The 13,044-nt window shown below is 40.5% G+C and overlaps 1 protein-coding gene across 1 annotated transcript in view; it reads right to left on the minus strand.

The window, feature by feature from the left end:
- Window positions 1-4,092: 4,092 nt before the first annotated feature.
- Window positions 4,093-13,044, minus strand: part of SLC5A12 (solute carrier family 5 (sodium/monocarboxylate cotransporter), member 12) — a 15,739-nt gene continuing 6,787 nt past the window's right edge. Inside the window, exons 6-15 of the mRNA XM_010004260.1 lie at window positions 12,056-12,196; window positions 10,447-10,576; window positions 10,047-10,135; window positions 8,777-8,889; window positions 7,475-7,542; window positions 7,056-7,142; window positions 6,246-6,424; window positions 5,941-6,044; window positions 5,604-5,725; window positions 4,093-4,248 (exon numbers count right to left, since the gene is read on the minus strand). Coding sequence (XP_010002562.1) covers window positions 4,093-4,248; window positions 5,604-5,725; window positions 5,941-6,044; window positions 6,246-6,424; window positions 7,056-7,142; window positions 7,475-7,542; window positions 8,777-8,889; window positions 10,047-10,135; window positions 10,447-10,576; window positions 12,056-12,196 — 1,189 coding nt within the window. The remainder of the gene's footprint in view (window positions 4,249-5,603; window positions 5,726-5,940; window positions 6,045-6,245; window positions 6,425-7,055; window positions 7,143-7,474; window positions 7,543-8,776; window positions 8,890-10,046; window positions 10,136-10,446; window positions 10,577-12,055; window positions 12,197-13,044) is intronic.

Below are 13,044 nucleotides of genomic sequence, written 5' to 3' on the forward strand. Positions count from 1 at the left end.
TCAGCAGGTTTTTTTCCAGAACCCCAACAGGTTCTGCAAAACAAGGGGTTGAGGCTGGAGCACGGTGGTAGCCTTCCTGATCCTTTTCCTTTTCCCCTCTGGCTTATTCTTGACTCATCCTCAGTGTTTCATTAAGTGATGCCTTCTTGCTGACAGCCCAATTTCCAGGGCAATCCTGTAATTGCAGGATTTCTTCCAGGCTCTTTTTGCCTGTCCCTCACTGAGAAGCCAAAGTAGAAGGTGCACAAGCACTGGTTTGTCTGGTGCTTTCTCCAGCTCAGTGTGCACTGGGCAGAGCAGTGCTGGGAAGCACAGAGATCATCTCCCTGTGCCATTAGGCCATCTGTTTGTGGGGCTGTCCCCTCAACCACTGCCCCAAACAATTTGCACTCCTTAAGTCCCTCCTTACACACACACAGGCATCCTAAATACCCTCCACAATCTTAGCACCTTTAAATTTCTATGTATAGACTCTTAGTGACAATTTTTGTCTAATATTGACATTACAACCACATTTACCAGAAATTTGTATTGGCACAAAGATTTTGACATAATCATTGTAGCACAATGTTACCACAAAGTCCTAATGGCACAAAAAGGAACTGTAGAGAAATCACTTTGCTGTTCCCATGTTATACAGGAACTTTTTAATCTAGGACTGGCATTTAGTCTTGATATGTTTCTCGTGTATCTCCCTCCTCACTGCACTGAAAATTACCTTGTGTTGGTTCTGTTGGCTCCTTCTAACTCTTTGCCATAACCTCAATAACATTGTTCTCTGTAGTTTGCATTATTGCTGTGAGCTAGTTGTTAGGATGCTACTGGGTGAGAAATTAGGACTAAAACCAATGCAGTCTAAAAGCTAATGAGATTTTAAACACTAAGAACACAATGAGTTTTCTGTTAATAATGGGAAAAAAAAAAATACCAGGTCAGCTTTTTATTTTGTCTTCTATTTAGATGACACAGAGTTTTGTATTGAAAAATCTTCCAACCTGTTTGCTCTAATTTTTACCTAGAGCAGTATCACTGAAATTTCAGTTCTTTGAAATAATCACATGTAAAATCTTAACTGAATAACATAGGTCAGTAATTTTTTTACTCTGATAGTCCTGGCTAACTTGCAATATCACGATCGTGAGAGATTTCTTAAAATGTGTATATATTTGAAATTTATGTAATATTTAAATACGACTTGGTTTCTAAGTATGGACTGAGAATAAAATGTCAACTATTTTTTCTATTCATGAATCCACACTTTGTAAGTAATATATAAAATACAGTACCACAGTTTCAGAGAAATTTACTTTTGTGCACTACAAGCTTAGAAGTTCCTCTGACCTGTCAGCTTTTAGTTTCTTTTGTGTTTTAAGATTACTTTTATGAGCTGATATGTACCCCAGAATTAAAGAAACTCACTGAGGAAAAAGCTGTTGATGCAATGAACTGTTGTAAGACACTTATGGCATAAATTTGTCTTTGAGATGCTGTTTACTTTATCAAGGTTTACATGTACAAATCAACTACTTACTGTATCATACACATTTGAATATTGCATTTTTTCAGTAATAAACTTGGATATCTTTGAAAGAGACTTGGAGCTTCATTATTCCAAATATTTAAAGTTAATTTAAAAAAAAAAAAAAGATATGCACTTCAAAAGTGAGTGCTCATGTGCCTTCAAACCATAGTATTGTAAGGAAGTAATTTCAGGCTTAAACTTGATTCAGACACTTATTTGACATTTAACAACTAAGTATTCAGTTTATTTGGGTCTCAAGGTACATACAGACTAACTTTTCAAATTTGCAATAATGTTTGGTCTGCTGTTTTCACTAGTGACTAATAATTTATTAAATTTAAGCTCCTGTGTTAGAATGTAAATGTTTCTGGTTTCTTAATCCTGTTTTTGCAACTCGAGTGCACAGGCTGGCTCTTCTCTGCAGGAATCACTGGCTCAGGACATAAAGCAAACAAGTAGATAATAACTGTAAATGACACAGTCCTCAGGATTTATTATTCAGAATGGTAATTTTTCTGAATCCCAGATTTGCTAGGCCACATCCCTAAGTCTTGATAGAATGCTGTATAATGAACTACTAATTAACAATTTTAGCTGTCATACATTAAGTAAAACCTTGTGGAGTGCCTGGCTCCTCTGCAAATACAGAAGACACTTGGACTTGATAAGCAGCTTTGATTGAAACAAAACTAGTCCAGAAATATGACATTAAAGAGAAACTCTTCAGGCTATTTCTTCAAAGGTGTTTTGAGGTAATGCAATTCTAGCCAACCTACCTCACTTTTTTTGGCCATTAAATGGACCAATTAGGATTCTCTTTTGTGGCAAAGGACTTGGAAAGCTACTCAGTCTGTAGCGACTCCAATGTAAAAGTGTTGCTAAATTTGTGAAAAAATACTGAAAAATGCAAAATGTGCATCTTCCAGCATGTAGAGCAGAAGAACAGTGCAGTGAGTAGATGTCTCAAGAACTGTTGAGAGCAGACTTGGTCATTCTCATGGTTTGATGTCTCTAATTCAGATATCCTCCAGCTGCCAATAGAGAGAGGGTTTTTCACCCAACATCCAACTATGTAACTTCAGGTGTTTTGAATCACTTTCACTCTGGAATTACTTTACATCCTTAAGCATGAAAGGCTCTCTTTGTATGATCTGCAGCAAAAATGTGTCACCTGACACATAAAGGATGCATTTGCATTATTGACTGAGCTTGTCTCTGCCTTGCTAACCATATGGAGGATGGAAGCACAAAGGGAAAGCACAGGAGACACCAGGCTGCCTGCCAGACTCTGCTCTAAGCTTTTAGGAGATTATAAAAGTGGTGTAACAGGGATTAACACAAATATTGACTTAACTCTGGGTTTGTTGACAAACTGTCCCGCTCAAGCGAGACAGCATTATTTACAGACTGCTATTTCTGTTCTCTAATTGAATATCCTGGGACTGTTCCCAGAGGCAGGGCATGAACACAGGGCAAGGACCAGGTTACCCTAGATCTACACCATAAAGATGATCCAGAGAGAGCCAAAGCAGCAGCTGGGTTCTTCAGAGCAATATGAGCTAAATATCAGCTGGGTCCATAATGGTCTGAGTCATCTTTGATATTTTCATTCAGTCGGTTCTGTTCAGTTGTGCTTTTTGTTTAAGAACAAATACATTCATAAAAAAAAAAACAAAAACCCTACATCCAGAAATTTTAATTACATCAGGCAAATTTTAGAGGAAATATGTTTTACTGAAACAGAGCACTTGGTGGACTAGGTACTGTCTTCCAAGAAGAAAATAGACAGGTTTTACTGAACAGATTATCTTGCCTAGTGATGGGCCTTTTTCCAAAATTCAGCATGGATTATCAATTAGGAGGCAATCATGAAATGGTTTATTTTCTTTATTGCATAAAGGTAGCAGATGGAGCTTTTTGAGCTGGAAGATTGTCTTTCCAAGACTAGCACAGACAAAGAACTACTCAAATTCAAAGTACAATTTGTTATCCTGTCCTATAGCTTTTAGAATAAGACATTATAAAGAAATTTGAGTTCCACAGAGGAAGCAAATATTATTTACTCAGTCACTAAAAGACCAGTCTGGTCTATACAACGTTCCTGTGAGGAGGCTTTTTGTGATACATAACATTAGGCAGAGAGTAGCTCAGCCTGACCTCCCTCTTCTCCCCGGGGCTCCCTCCATCAGAGGGCAGCTCATGGCCTCTCCTTAGTGAGAGACCTCAGAAGCTTCTCCAAGGTCTTGCTTTATCTCAAGTTCACCTTTGCACATTTCCCTTCAATGACTAGTTACTGGGCAGGGCATGTGATAGAGACGTGTTGCAGCTACTTCCCAGCAGGAGCTTCCACAACAAGATTCATGAAATGTTGCTTCTGAAATCACAGTGCTTCCAAAACCCCCTTGTCCGATGATTTCCCAGGTCTCTCATGAAATTCATAAATAAAAATCTGGCCTTTATTGTTATATCCCTCCTGGTCATTTACAAGCTGGTAAATGTGGTAAAAAGAGCTCTTCATTTCTGAAACTGGAGAAATAAAGTTTGATTTGATGTCCTCTGTCCCTCAGCTGCTAGAGGCGAGATTCTTTGCTCACATTAGTGTAAGAATTTTCCTCGGGGTTGTAACCAGGGAACTGGCATCTGTTTTCTACGTTGATACTGTTCTTGAAGGTGTCATCTGTTCCAGTTTCATTTGCAGAATTAGACAGATGTTTTTCAAAGCCCACCTGAAAAAAAATAAAATACCTTAGTATTTGAAGCCTGTATTTACTTCACTACTTTTTTTTTTCATTTGCTTAAAGGGTATGTTGTAGCATTTTTACATTTTTACGTCCTTTCTTATAAATCTGAGGAGCTACTTCAGTACATCAAATGACTCTCAGACCCACAGACACAGTTTATTGTGTGTCCCCTGCACATTCAACCACTGATTTTCTCCACAGAAAGTATTTGGCAAAAGCAACAAAACGAGCTTCTCACAATTCCTCTGTCCATGTAAAAATCTTGAAATGTGCCCTCAGTGCATCCTCAATCCCTTTAATTTAATTTGTCATTTGCATATTTATCCAAATTTTAGTGGGCTGGTTTTGTCTGGCCTACCCTTGCCTCAGTAGTTTCACACTGCAGCTACTCAATTAATGATGTTATTCTACATTTTAAGCAAATACAAAGGGATAAATACATGTGTGACATTTTTTGTTGTTTGGTTTTTTTTACTACTTTTATTGGGAAGGCTTTTTTTCTCCAGAAAAGTTCTAGATGAAATCTTTGTTGAGCACATAAAAGCCAAGTGAAATAGCTGAAGCAAATCTAGAGCTGCTGCTGGGCCCCATATTAGATCATTAACCTTAATGTCAAATGTAATGCAAGCTGGGTGGAAGAACAGGTTCTATGTTACTGCTCAACACTGTGAGCCTTGCAGCTGAACATTTACTTCCAAGATTTAAAGGTATCTGTAGAGTACTCTAAAGGAGCTGAAAACATATCTTGCTTTATGTCCCTTTTATAAACCTAGCAGAGTCTGTTAGGGTGGAGCAGTGCTTCTTTGGAAACTGTTACAACACTGCAAGAAAATGGCTGTTGTTCTTTATGGCTTGTCAAGGAGCTATGAAGTCCTGAGACACCTGGGGAAAAGCTGGGGGAGGGAGTGGCGGGCAGGAGCAGCCCAGGTGTTGGTGGTTGCAGTGGGTGAGCAGGGAGTCCTGCCCTGGAGAGGAGAAGCTCTGCAGGGGCTGAAGGAGTGGAAGGCAGCAGCAGCAGAAGAGTTTTGTGGACCTGTGAGTGCTAAAGTCTCTCCTGATGGGTGAACTCTTTGGGTTTTATCCCTGTTTGGCTTCTGGGGTGGGGTGGGGGGTCAGCTCCGTTCCACAGGCTCTGCCGGGGCCTGTTTATCCCTTGGCGCCCTGAGTCCCTGTGAGCTGCCCAAACAGGGAAAATGAGTAACTTATTACCAACCAATGCTGGTCAGGGTCTGGCTGATCTCATTTCCAGACCGTGGTGCCTACGTAGCATCCCTTGCATAAGTTGAGAAGCAGCAGCTGTGAGCCCTGTGCCCTCACAGAGGGACCTGCCGAGCACTCACCTCGGGGCTGTCGTGCCGCACACCACACCAGAGGAAGGTTTGGAGCCTTTTGGACCAAAAGCAAAAGGGGTCACAGACTGGCTTAATTAACATGGGTGGGATATCTTCACCTTTGGTACGTCCTGAAAGAAAGAAAAATGATCATGTGTTGGTCTAAGAAAAGCCAGGTGTGAGCCTTGGGAACTGCACAGCACGGGGTGGCGGCAGTGGGATGGGAGCCCACTGCCCGGGTTTGTGCCTCACAAGCTGCTTGCTGGACTTTTTGAAGGCTCTTTTATCAATCTGGTCAGATTCTTGTGCAAAAGCTTGTTTATATGGAGATCTGTTGAACACCAACCTGTTATAAAGCTGATCACCAGCCCTGTGATGGCACAGCCTAGGCAGCCGATGGCACTGAAGTACAGGTAGGACAGGGAGTACCAGGTGTCTGCCAGCAAAGGCCTGTGAAGAGGTCACAAAAGGGAAAGAAGCAGCTAGTGGTGACCAATGAGTATGTTCATGTTGTCTCTTGACTCTGCCAGCAAAGTACAGCTCAGGCTGCAGGCAGGGTATGATCTGGCCAGTGGTCAGGGCTCCTGGCTGCACCCCAGGCTCCACGCTGTGCCAAAGCGCAGGTGTGGGTGGTAAGGGCAGGGAACATACCTGTCTGGAGCCGCCGTGGGAGCCACCGTCGTCAGCGCCGCGGTGCTGTTGGCCAGGGTGCAGTTGAGAGTCGAGAGGTGCAGAGGGATGGACTTGATGGGCGGGGCAGGGTAAATGAAGGAGCCAACACCAGCCCAGAAAGCTAAGGTGATCCCAGTTAAGAGGCCTCCAATAGCTCCCTTGGCAGATAGAGAACGACAATGTCAGAGGTGATGCAGGGGAAGTACTTTTCTGCAAACATGAGTTAGGCAGGAGCCGGTGATGACTGGTTACAGTCTCTGTCAGTGTAAATCCATTCTGTTCTCTCTCAACTGAGGTATAAAACGTGGTCATTTATTGCCCCCTAGTAATAGGAATTGAAGCATAACTGTGTTGATCAAAACTGCAATATGGAATTTCATTTTACTTGTGGGTAAACATGATGGGACTGCTCGTGGGGCAAGATGAAACAAACTCATACTGTGTTTTGCCTTAATTAACACACAGCAAATGAAATAATTCCGTGCTTCCCAAGGTCAGCAAAGGCTGGAGGGAGTGTTGAATATTATTTTTATTTTAATGAAAGAAAAGAAACTCAAAAATAATCTTTAAAAACCCCTTATGTGGATCTGATCACCAATTGTTCCACACTTGGGTAGTATTAAATTTAAATGGGATAAATTTAGACAGTGGAAAGGGACCATTAAACAGATCTTGGACTACTTCAGGATCTAAATATGAAAGGCAGCCTGGAGACTGAAACAGGGTGGAGGTATAACCAACAGCACCAAGGTATTTTTTTTTTAGATAAGGATTTATTTTTTTCCTTACCTTCCAGTTAGCACAGGGAAACACAATTCCCAGGGTAAATAGTCCCAGCATGGGCCCTCCACACATCCCATGGATGGAGAGGGAAGCCTATGGATGTAGAGATGAGAAAGGAGCTTAGTGCAGCAGCAGGAGGGAGCCTGCACATTTCTGGTTTCAATCAGTAATTTTCAGTGGAAGAAGGGACCTGCCCCAATTTTGGTGCACATTTTAGTGCAGAATTGAAGAGAGAAAGAGTCACACTCAGTATAATTTCCCAGTAGTGAGTAAACAGTGAAGGATCTTGAGGACTTTAGACTTTTAATTTTTTTCCCCTGATTATTCCTCTCAGCAGAGTGTCCACAGGGATGTCAGTGTTACTGAATTCACTGTGTTTCTGTTCATTGCTGTTCAGTTCACTGCACTTCTGAAGCACAACATACCTGCACAACTCCCCCCAGCAGCGATGCTGCCGCAGCCATCGAAGTGCATAGGACACCATATAATATACCTGGAAGAGATCAGGCAGTGAGGTTGTCAGTGCTGGTTAATAGTGTGGAACATTTCTAGCTCATCTAGTGCTCAAAGTGGGCAGGCAGCATGAAGGAATTTGCACTTTGCCTTTGGTATTTAAAGCGGACCATTGAGCACCCAGCAGCCTCTTGTGTGAAGTCTTGTTGGATTTTTAGTTGGCTGGGTTTTTTCTAATGAAGCAGAACTTTGCAATGAAATTAATTTAGAATTTATGCCTCATGTAGACATGTTTCTGTTGCCTTTAAGTAATGCTTTTAAAATAATCCAATTAATTAAAAGGGAAATTATAAACAACATGGCTTTCTTCCTTTGACATCAGTTTTAGCCTTGTGGTAGACAAAGCTCTGTATGTAGCAGGCTCAAGGAAAGCCACCCAAAATTCATCTTATGTGCTAGCACACCTTGGTTTCAGAGGTAAAAAAAAATGGTCTTTCTAGGTTCTGAGTGCAAAAATATAGTAGTAAGTGGAAAAGCAGAAAATGAGCAAGTTGGAGACAGTTGTGAAGTACTGATTTGGCTCTTCTGTGACCTTTGCAAGCACCCGTAAAGGTTTATGGTATTATTACAATCCTTATAAAAAGGTTCTGATATTGCTGCAATACTCGTCAAAAGTATCTTAAAAATCTGAACCACTGTGGACAATTGATATTTTGATGGTCTGTTTTTCATTTATTTTTACTTTTTTTATTTTTCTTTGAAAAACTGAACTGCCTGCTCATGTGAAAAGGCTTTTTTGTACTACTATAAAATAATGGTATTTAGTAATACTATTTAAGTGCTTTGTGGTAATAACTGCACTAATATTCTTTCTGTATTGTAAACAAGATCCCAGAATGTTCCCCAGTATTTTCAGCATGCAAAACTTCTCCAAGAATTTTGAGCAGTGGTTGCTGATGCTTGTCTGTATTTGGTTTTGTACTGTATAGTGACCATGCTTCATTTTACTGAAGCATCAGGCAGATGCTCATCCTGAGAGTTTGTAAAAGGTTACACTCCTGTGGAGGATTCTGAAATACAAGTGGATTTCTGAAAGTGTCTGCAGACAGTACCCTTCATTACTCACAGAACTGCTCTGGGACTCAACTGAGAGTCTGAGACTCTCAGTGATCAGAGTATATAAGATCCTGCCCTATTTTCTCCTGGACTCATAGCAGCTGTGGGGGGATGGACACCTTTGCTATAAAGAAATTGATCCTATTTAGGGTACCTACACAAGCCTTTGCTGATCCATGTGCTCATCTTCTCAGAGAGGTTTGGGAAACCTTTCTTGACCAAGTCTTCAAAGGTAACAGTTGCTAAAGCATTGATGCTGGCAGCGACCGTGCTGCAGAAAGGGAGAAGAATGTTAAGTAAATGGGAAGCAATATAACATGAAATAAAGTTGTATTCACAGAGAAATGCTGCTTCTTCTTTAGCATTAATACTATAAAAGGTACAGTTCTGGAAAAGTAATTTTCATAGACGATGATGCTGGTGAGGTTTCTGTCCCTTCTGTGATTGCTTCGTGCTGGCACAGAGCAAGATGGAAACTCATCCTAACTGACCCTTCCATCTACCAAGCTGCAAAGACCTTTAGAATATAGAAATGTTCCAGAATAAACATACTGCCCCCTGATAAGTCAATGGATGTGCAGTGACAACTAGTGATACCCTATTCTTCCATAAAATGTCTGTTCTATTCTCTGTTCTAACTGAAAAATATGGAGTAGGAATAGCCTGACTTTAAGCTAGGTGAGTTAACCCATATTTGGTGAATACCATCTCTGTGAATTTGTGGTGACAACATGGCAGTGGCAATACCTACAACACGATATTTGGTACTCAATGCCTCTAGTTTCCTACCAGGAACAGCCAGTGCCTTTAACAGTTCCTTAAGTTTTTCTTTCTTTCTTTCTCTTTGTTTTGTTGTCTCTCTCTAGTTTTTTTCTACAGATAAGAGTCTTTAGAAACAGCCTGTTGGAGACTGACTCTATAGTGTTTGAATAATATCACTGTGAAGTTGACTTTTCATTTCCTAATGTCCTATGAAGTATTGACGTTTGGCCTGTAGGGGGTAGAAACTACAGTAACATGCAGGTGCCTCCTGAGGAACACACCGTTTTTAAAACTTCTCTGTGCAGACATCTCCTTCTAATCTGTTTCATGTGCAGGTAGGCTTGCTGAAAAGCTCTGTCCCTATCTATGATCTTGTGGCAGTCAGGTTAAGATAAGGCAATTTCACCATGAGTTCCTAAGGTGTTTCAGGAAGTTGATCTCACTTTTGTCTATCTTGATAAAGTTATTCTATGGGATGAAAAGATACTGGACAAGTGGAGCTAGACTTTGGCATAAATATAATGTAATTTAGCAAAGCACTACTGCTTCAGAGAACATGCTAAGAAAAACAGCTGGGCTTTCCTTATGGTTTCTTGTTTTGACCTCTTTCTGGATCCTGAAGAAATCAATGGAATGTAGCTAAAATGTTAATTCAGAGTCACAGACCTTAGTGTTCCACTGAATGCACAGGCCACAAAAAGTCCTGGAACTCCTGGCATCGAAGAAAAAATGTCCATAACAAAATACGGCATGAGCTGGTGTAGAGGAAGCAAAGAGCAACACAAGCAATTAGTTAAGATTTTCCCAGCTGATGGAAGAGAAGTAAGCATGTTGCTAAATTCTGGTTTCGCTCCAGCTAACAAGAGGAGTCAGATTTTGAGCAAAGGGGATGGTGCTTGGCAAAAATGCTGAATCAGATTAGTGCTGCATTCTAGCCCTGATTTGGCCCCCACCTTAGTGCCTGAGAGCTGAAAGGACATGAAGCATCCCACAAAACTTCAAATATCTCTATACAGGCTATGTCTGGGCCCGAAATAATTCTAATTGTAGTGAGTGGTATCTGTACCTGATCAGGTGCTGAAATGAAATCAGCAGTCCAAGGGTCACAGGTCATGTAATGAGAGTACATCACCAAACCACAAAATACTGCACATACCAGGACTGTCCAAAGTCCCAACAAATTCAGGTAAAGTGCCCTAGAACAAAGGAGATAAATTCTGTTTAATACAAGATAAGTATAGAAAAGCTGTTGCAAATTAATTATTTCTAATTTGTTAATCCAATAGACATGTTAATCCAAGCTACCTGTGTAATTCAAAGCTAGCTGTAGAATGTCTTAAAGTCACCACCTGGATAAGAAATTGCATTTATTACTGATTTTTAAAAAACACCAGGGAAAAATGCAGCCTCTTCATACTATAAAGCAAGGATAAATGTAATTTTGTGCAGCTGGAAGAGACCAGCAACTTGTAGGCAGAAGGAACTGCACCAAGCACTGGGTCTGTCCCTCCTGTTCCCTTTAAGTGTAGTTCTTGTCTGTTGGGGGTTGCAGCTGTTCTCCTTTTAAGCAGTTCAGAGTGTTATTTCACATGGATTCTGTCTGGGTTACAAAGTAATACACTTGGCTTTTTTTTCTTTTGTCCATAAAATGGCTGTGGGTGACAGTATGTGCTGGGGAGGTTGTGTGGCTGCAGGTCAGTAATCTTGTAGCTCCCAAGAGCTGCTAGATTTTATACAACCTGCATCATGTTTGGATGTCACCGTACACGAGGTCTCTTGCTAAGGTCAGTTCAGAGCTGTGCTCCTGGGACCCAAAGGTCTTTCAGGACTTGTTACTAGGGACATTCTCACTGTTGAGACCTCCAAACATTTTTCAGAGACTGAATTTCAACAGGATCAAATCATATAATCTGTCATGGCCTGAAGAGAAATGAGTATGATTGCCTCAAAAAAGCTAACATTTTGATAAAAGAAAGAAATAGCCACTTTTATGCTTTAGCCAAGTGGACAAGCAATTAGCAGAAGGTGTATTTAAAAATCTGGTTGTTCAGTAAAATGTGTGTCTAGCTATGCACATACTACTGCTGAATTTAAGCAATGTATCAGGCTGGAGACCTGTATGTCTACATTATGAATTTCACATGGTTCTTTGCCATTGATTGTAATTATTCTTCTATTTTAGAATGTTAAGAACTTACTTATTTCATTTTACTTACATCATTACTTAAAATATAGTGCCCCATTGAGTTGATAAACACTTTTAATACAGTGCAACATAAACACAATACCAGTGGATACATTTTTCCAATAAAAATGTAGCTGAGTTGATAAACACTATTAATACAGTGCAACATAAACACAATTCCAGTGGATACATTTTTCCAATAAAAATGTAGGTAGGACAACTTCTGTGTGGACATCTTTTCCACACTCTGCTTCCAAGAGTTAATTTGGGAGCCTGACCCCAAACTAATAAACTGCAAGAGCTAGATAGGTACCCTTTTTTCTTTCTCCATTTACTTCTATCACTTAGGGCCAGAAGGAATAAGATTGTCAGGGCAAAATTAGCTTGTTCCCACCCAATGAGAACCCAGTATTTATAGCTTACAAACTGCTAGTATAATTCCATGCCAGGATGTTTGGTTGCTGGTGTAGGTTAATGGCAGGTAACTCACAGTTTAGCGTGTTTTTCCGATTTGCAGGAAATGCATCTCTGTATTGTGGACTGATTGACTCCATAGAGCCCCAGCCACGTAAATGTTCCCCCAATAACAATGGTCCAGAAGGTGTGTCGTCTCAAAGGATCAACATCAAAGCTAGAAAAGAGGAGATGTAATTCAGTTCACTTACTTAAATGCACGTTTGATTAGGAAGAGGTAGGTGATTTTTCAGAAGTATCTGGTAGGTCTTCCCCTCTGAATCAGAAGTACCACTTTGGCAATACTGTTTTCCAGCAGACACTTAATGTCTTTAAATTCAGATTTGGAAGGTTTTGTACTTTTTTGTTGGAACATACTGCTGTCAAGTCAGGATAAACATATACAATGCAGACTCATTCAGAGATCCAATTGAGGTAAATCCCACTTATAAGGCTTTTTATGCTGAGATTTCAGATCTGTGTCATATTGCAGCAACAGACCTGTAAGCCATCCTGCCGGGAAGCCTCTCATCTGCAAGGACAAAGCCACTTATTGAACTCTAAAAATCCTCCAAGCTCTTAGCTACATCATCGTGACGTGTTATTTCCTTTACAAGAAATTGCTTCAGCTGCCGTGTTATCTCTTTTTGACAATGGAATTTGATTACTCAGTCATTCCAACTAGTACAAGTACATCTCTCTGTCTTGATTCTGTCATCTTTGCAGTTCTGCTAATCTTGATAAGTACAGCAGATAACATTTGACCTTGCTGCTGGGATCTGTCAGTGACTTGCCTTGATCAATGAACTTTTCAGTCAATGCCACAAACAGCCAGAGGAAGGTCAGTTTGTTATCCCAGTGCACTGGTGCATCACTGCTGGCTGCTGTGGTGAGTGTCACAGCTTCAGTTTTATGACTTCAGTTTTATGACTAGAAAAATGAAAGATATAAGCAACTAGAAGGAATAATTGGGTTGTGTTTGTAGCTGCAAGAAGAAAAATCATAGAGTTCCCATTCAGTTCAGCA

This window comes from Chaetura pelagica, unplaced genomic scaffold (assembly GCF_000747805.2).
Source record: "Chaetura pelagica isolate M959 unplaced genomic scaffold, ChaPel_1.0 scaffold119, whole genome shotgun sequence".
NCBI lineage: Eukaryota > Metazoa > Chordata > Aves > Apodiformes > Apodidae > Chaetura > Chaetura pelagica.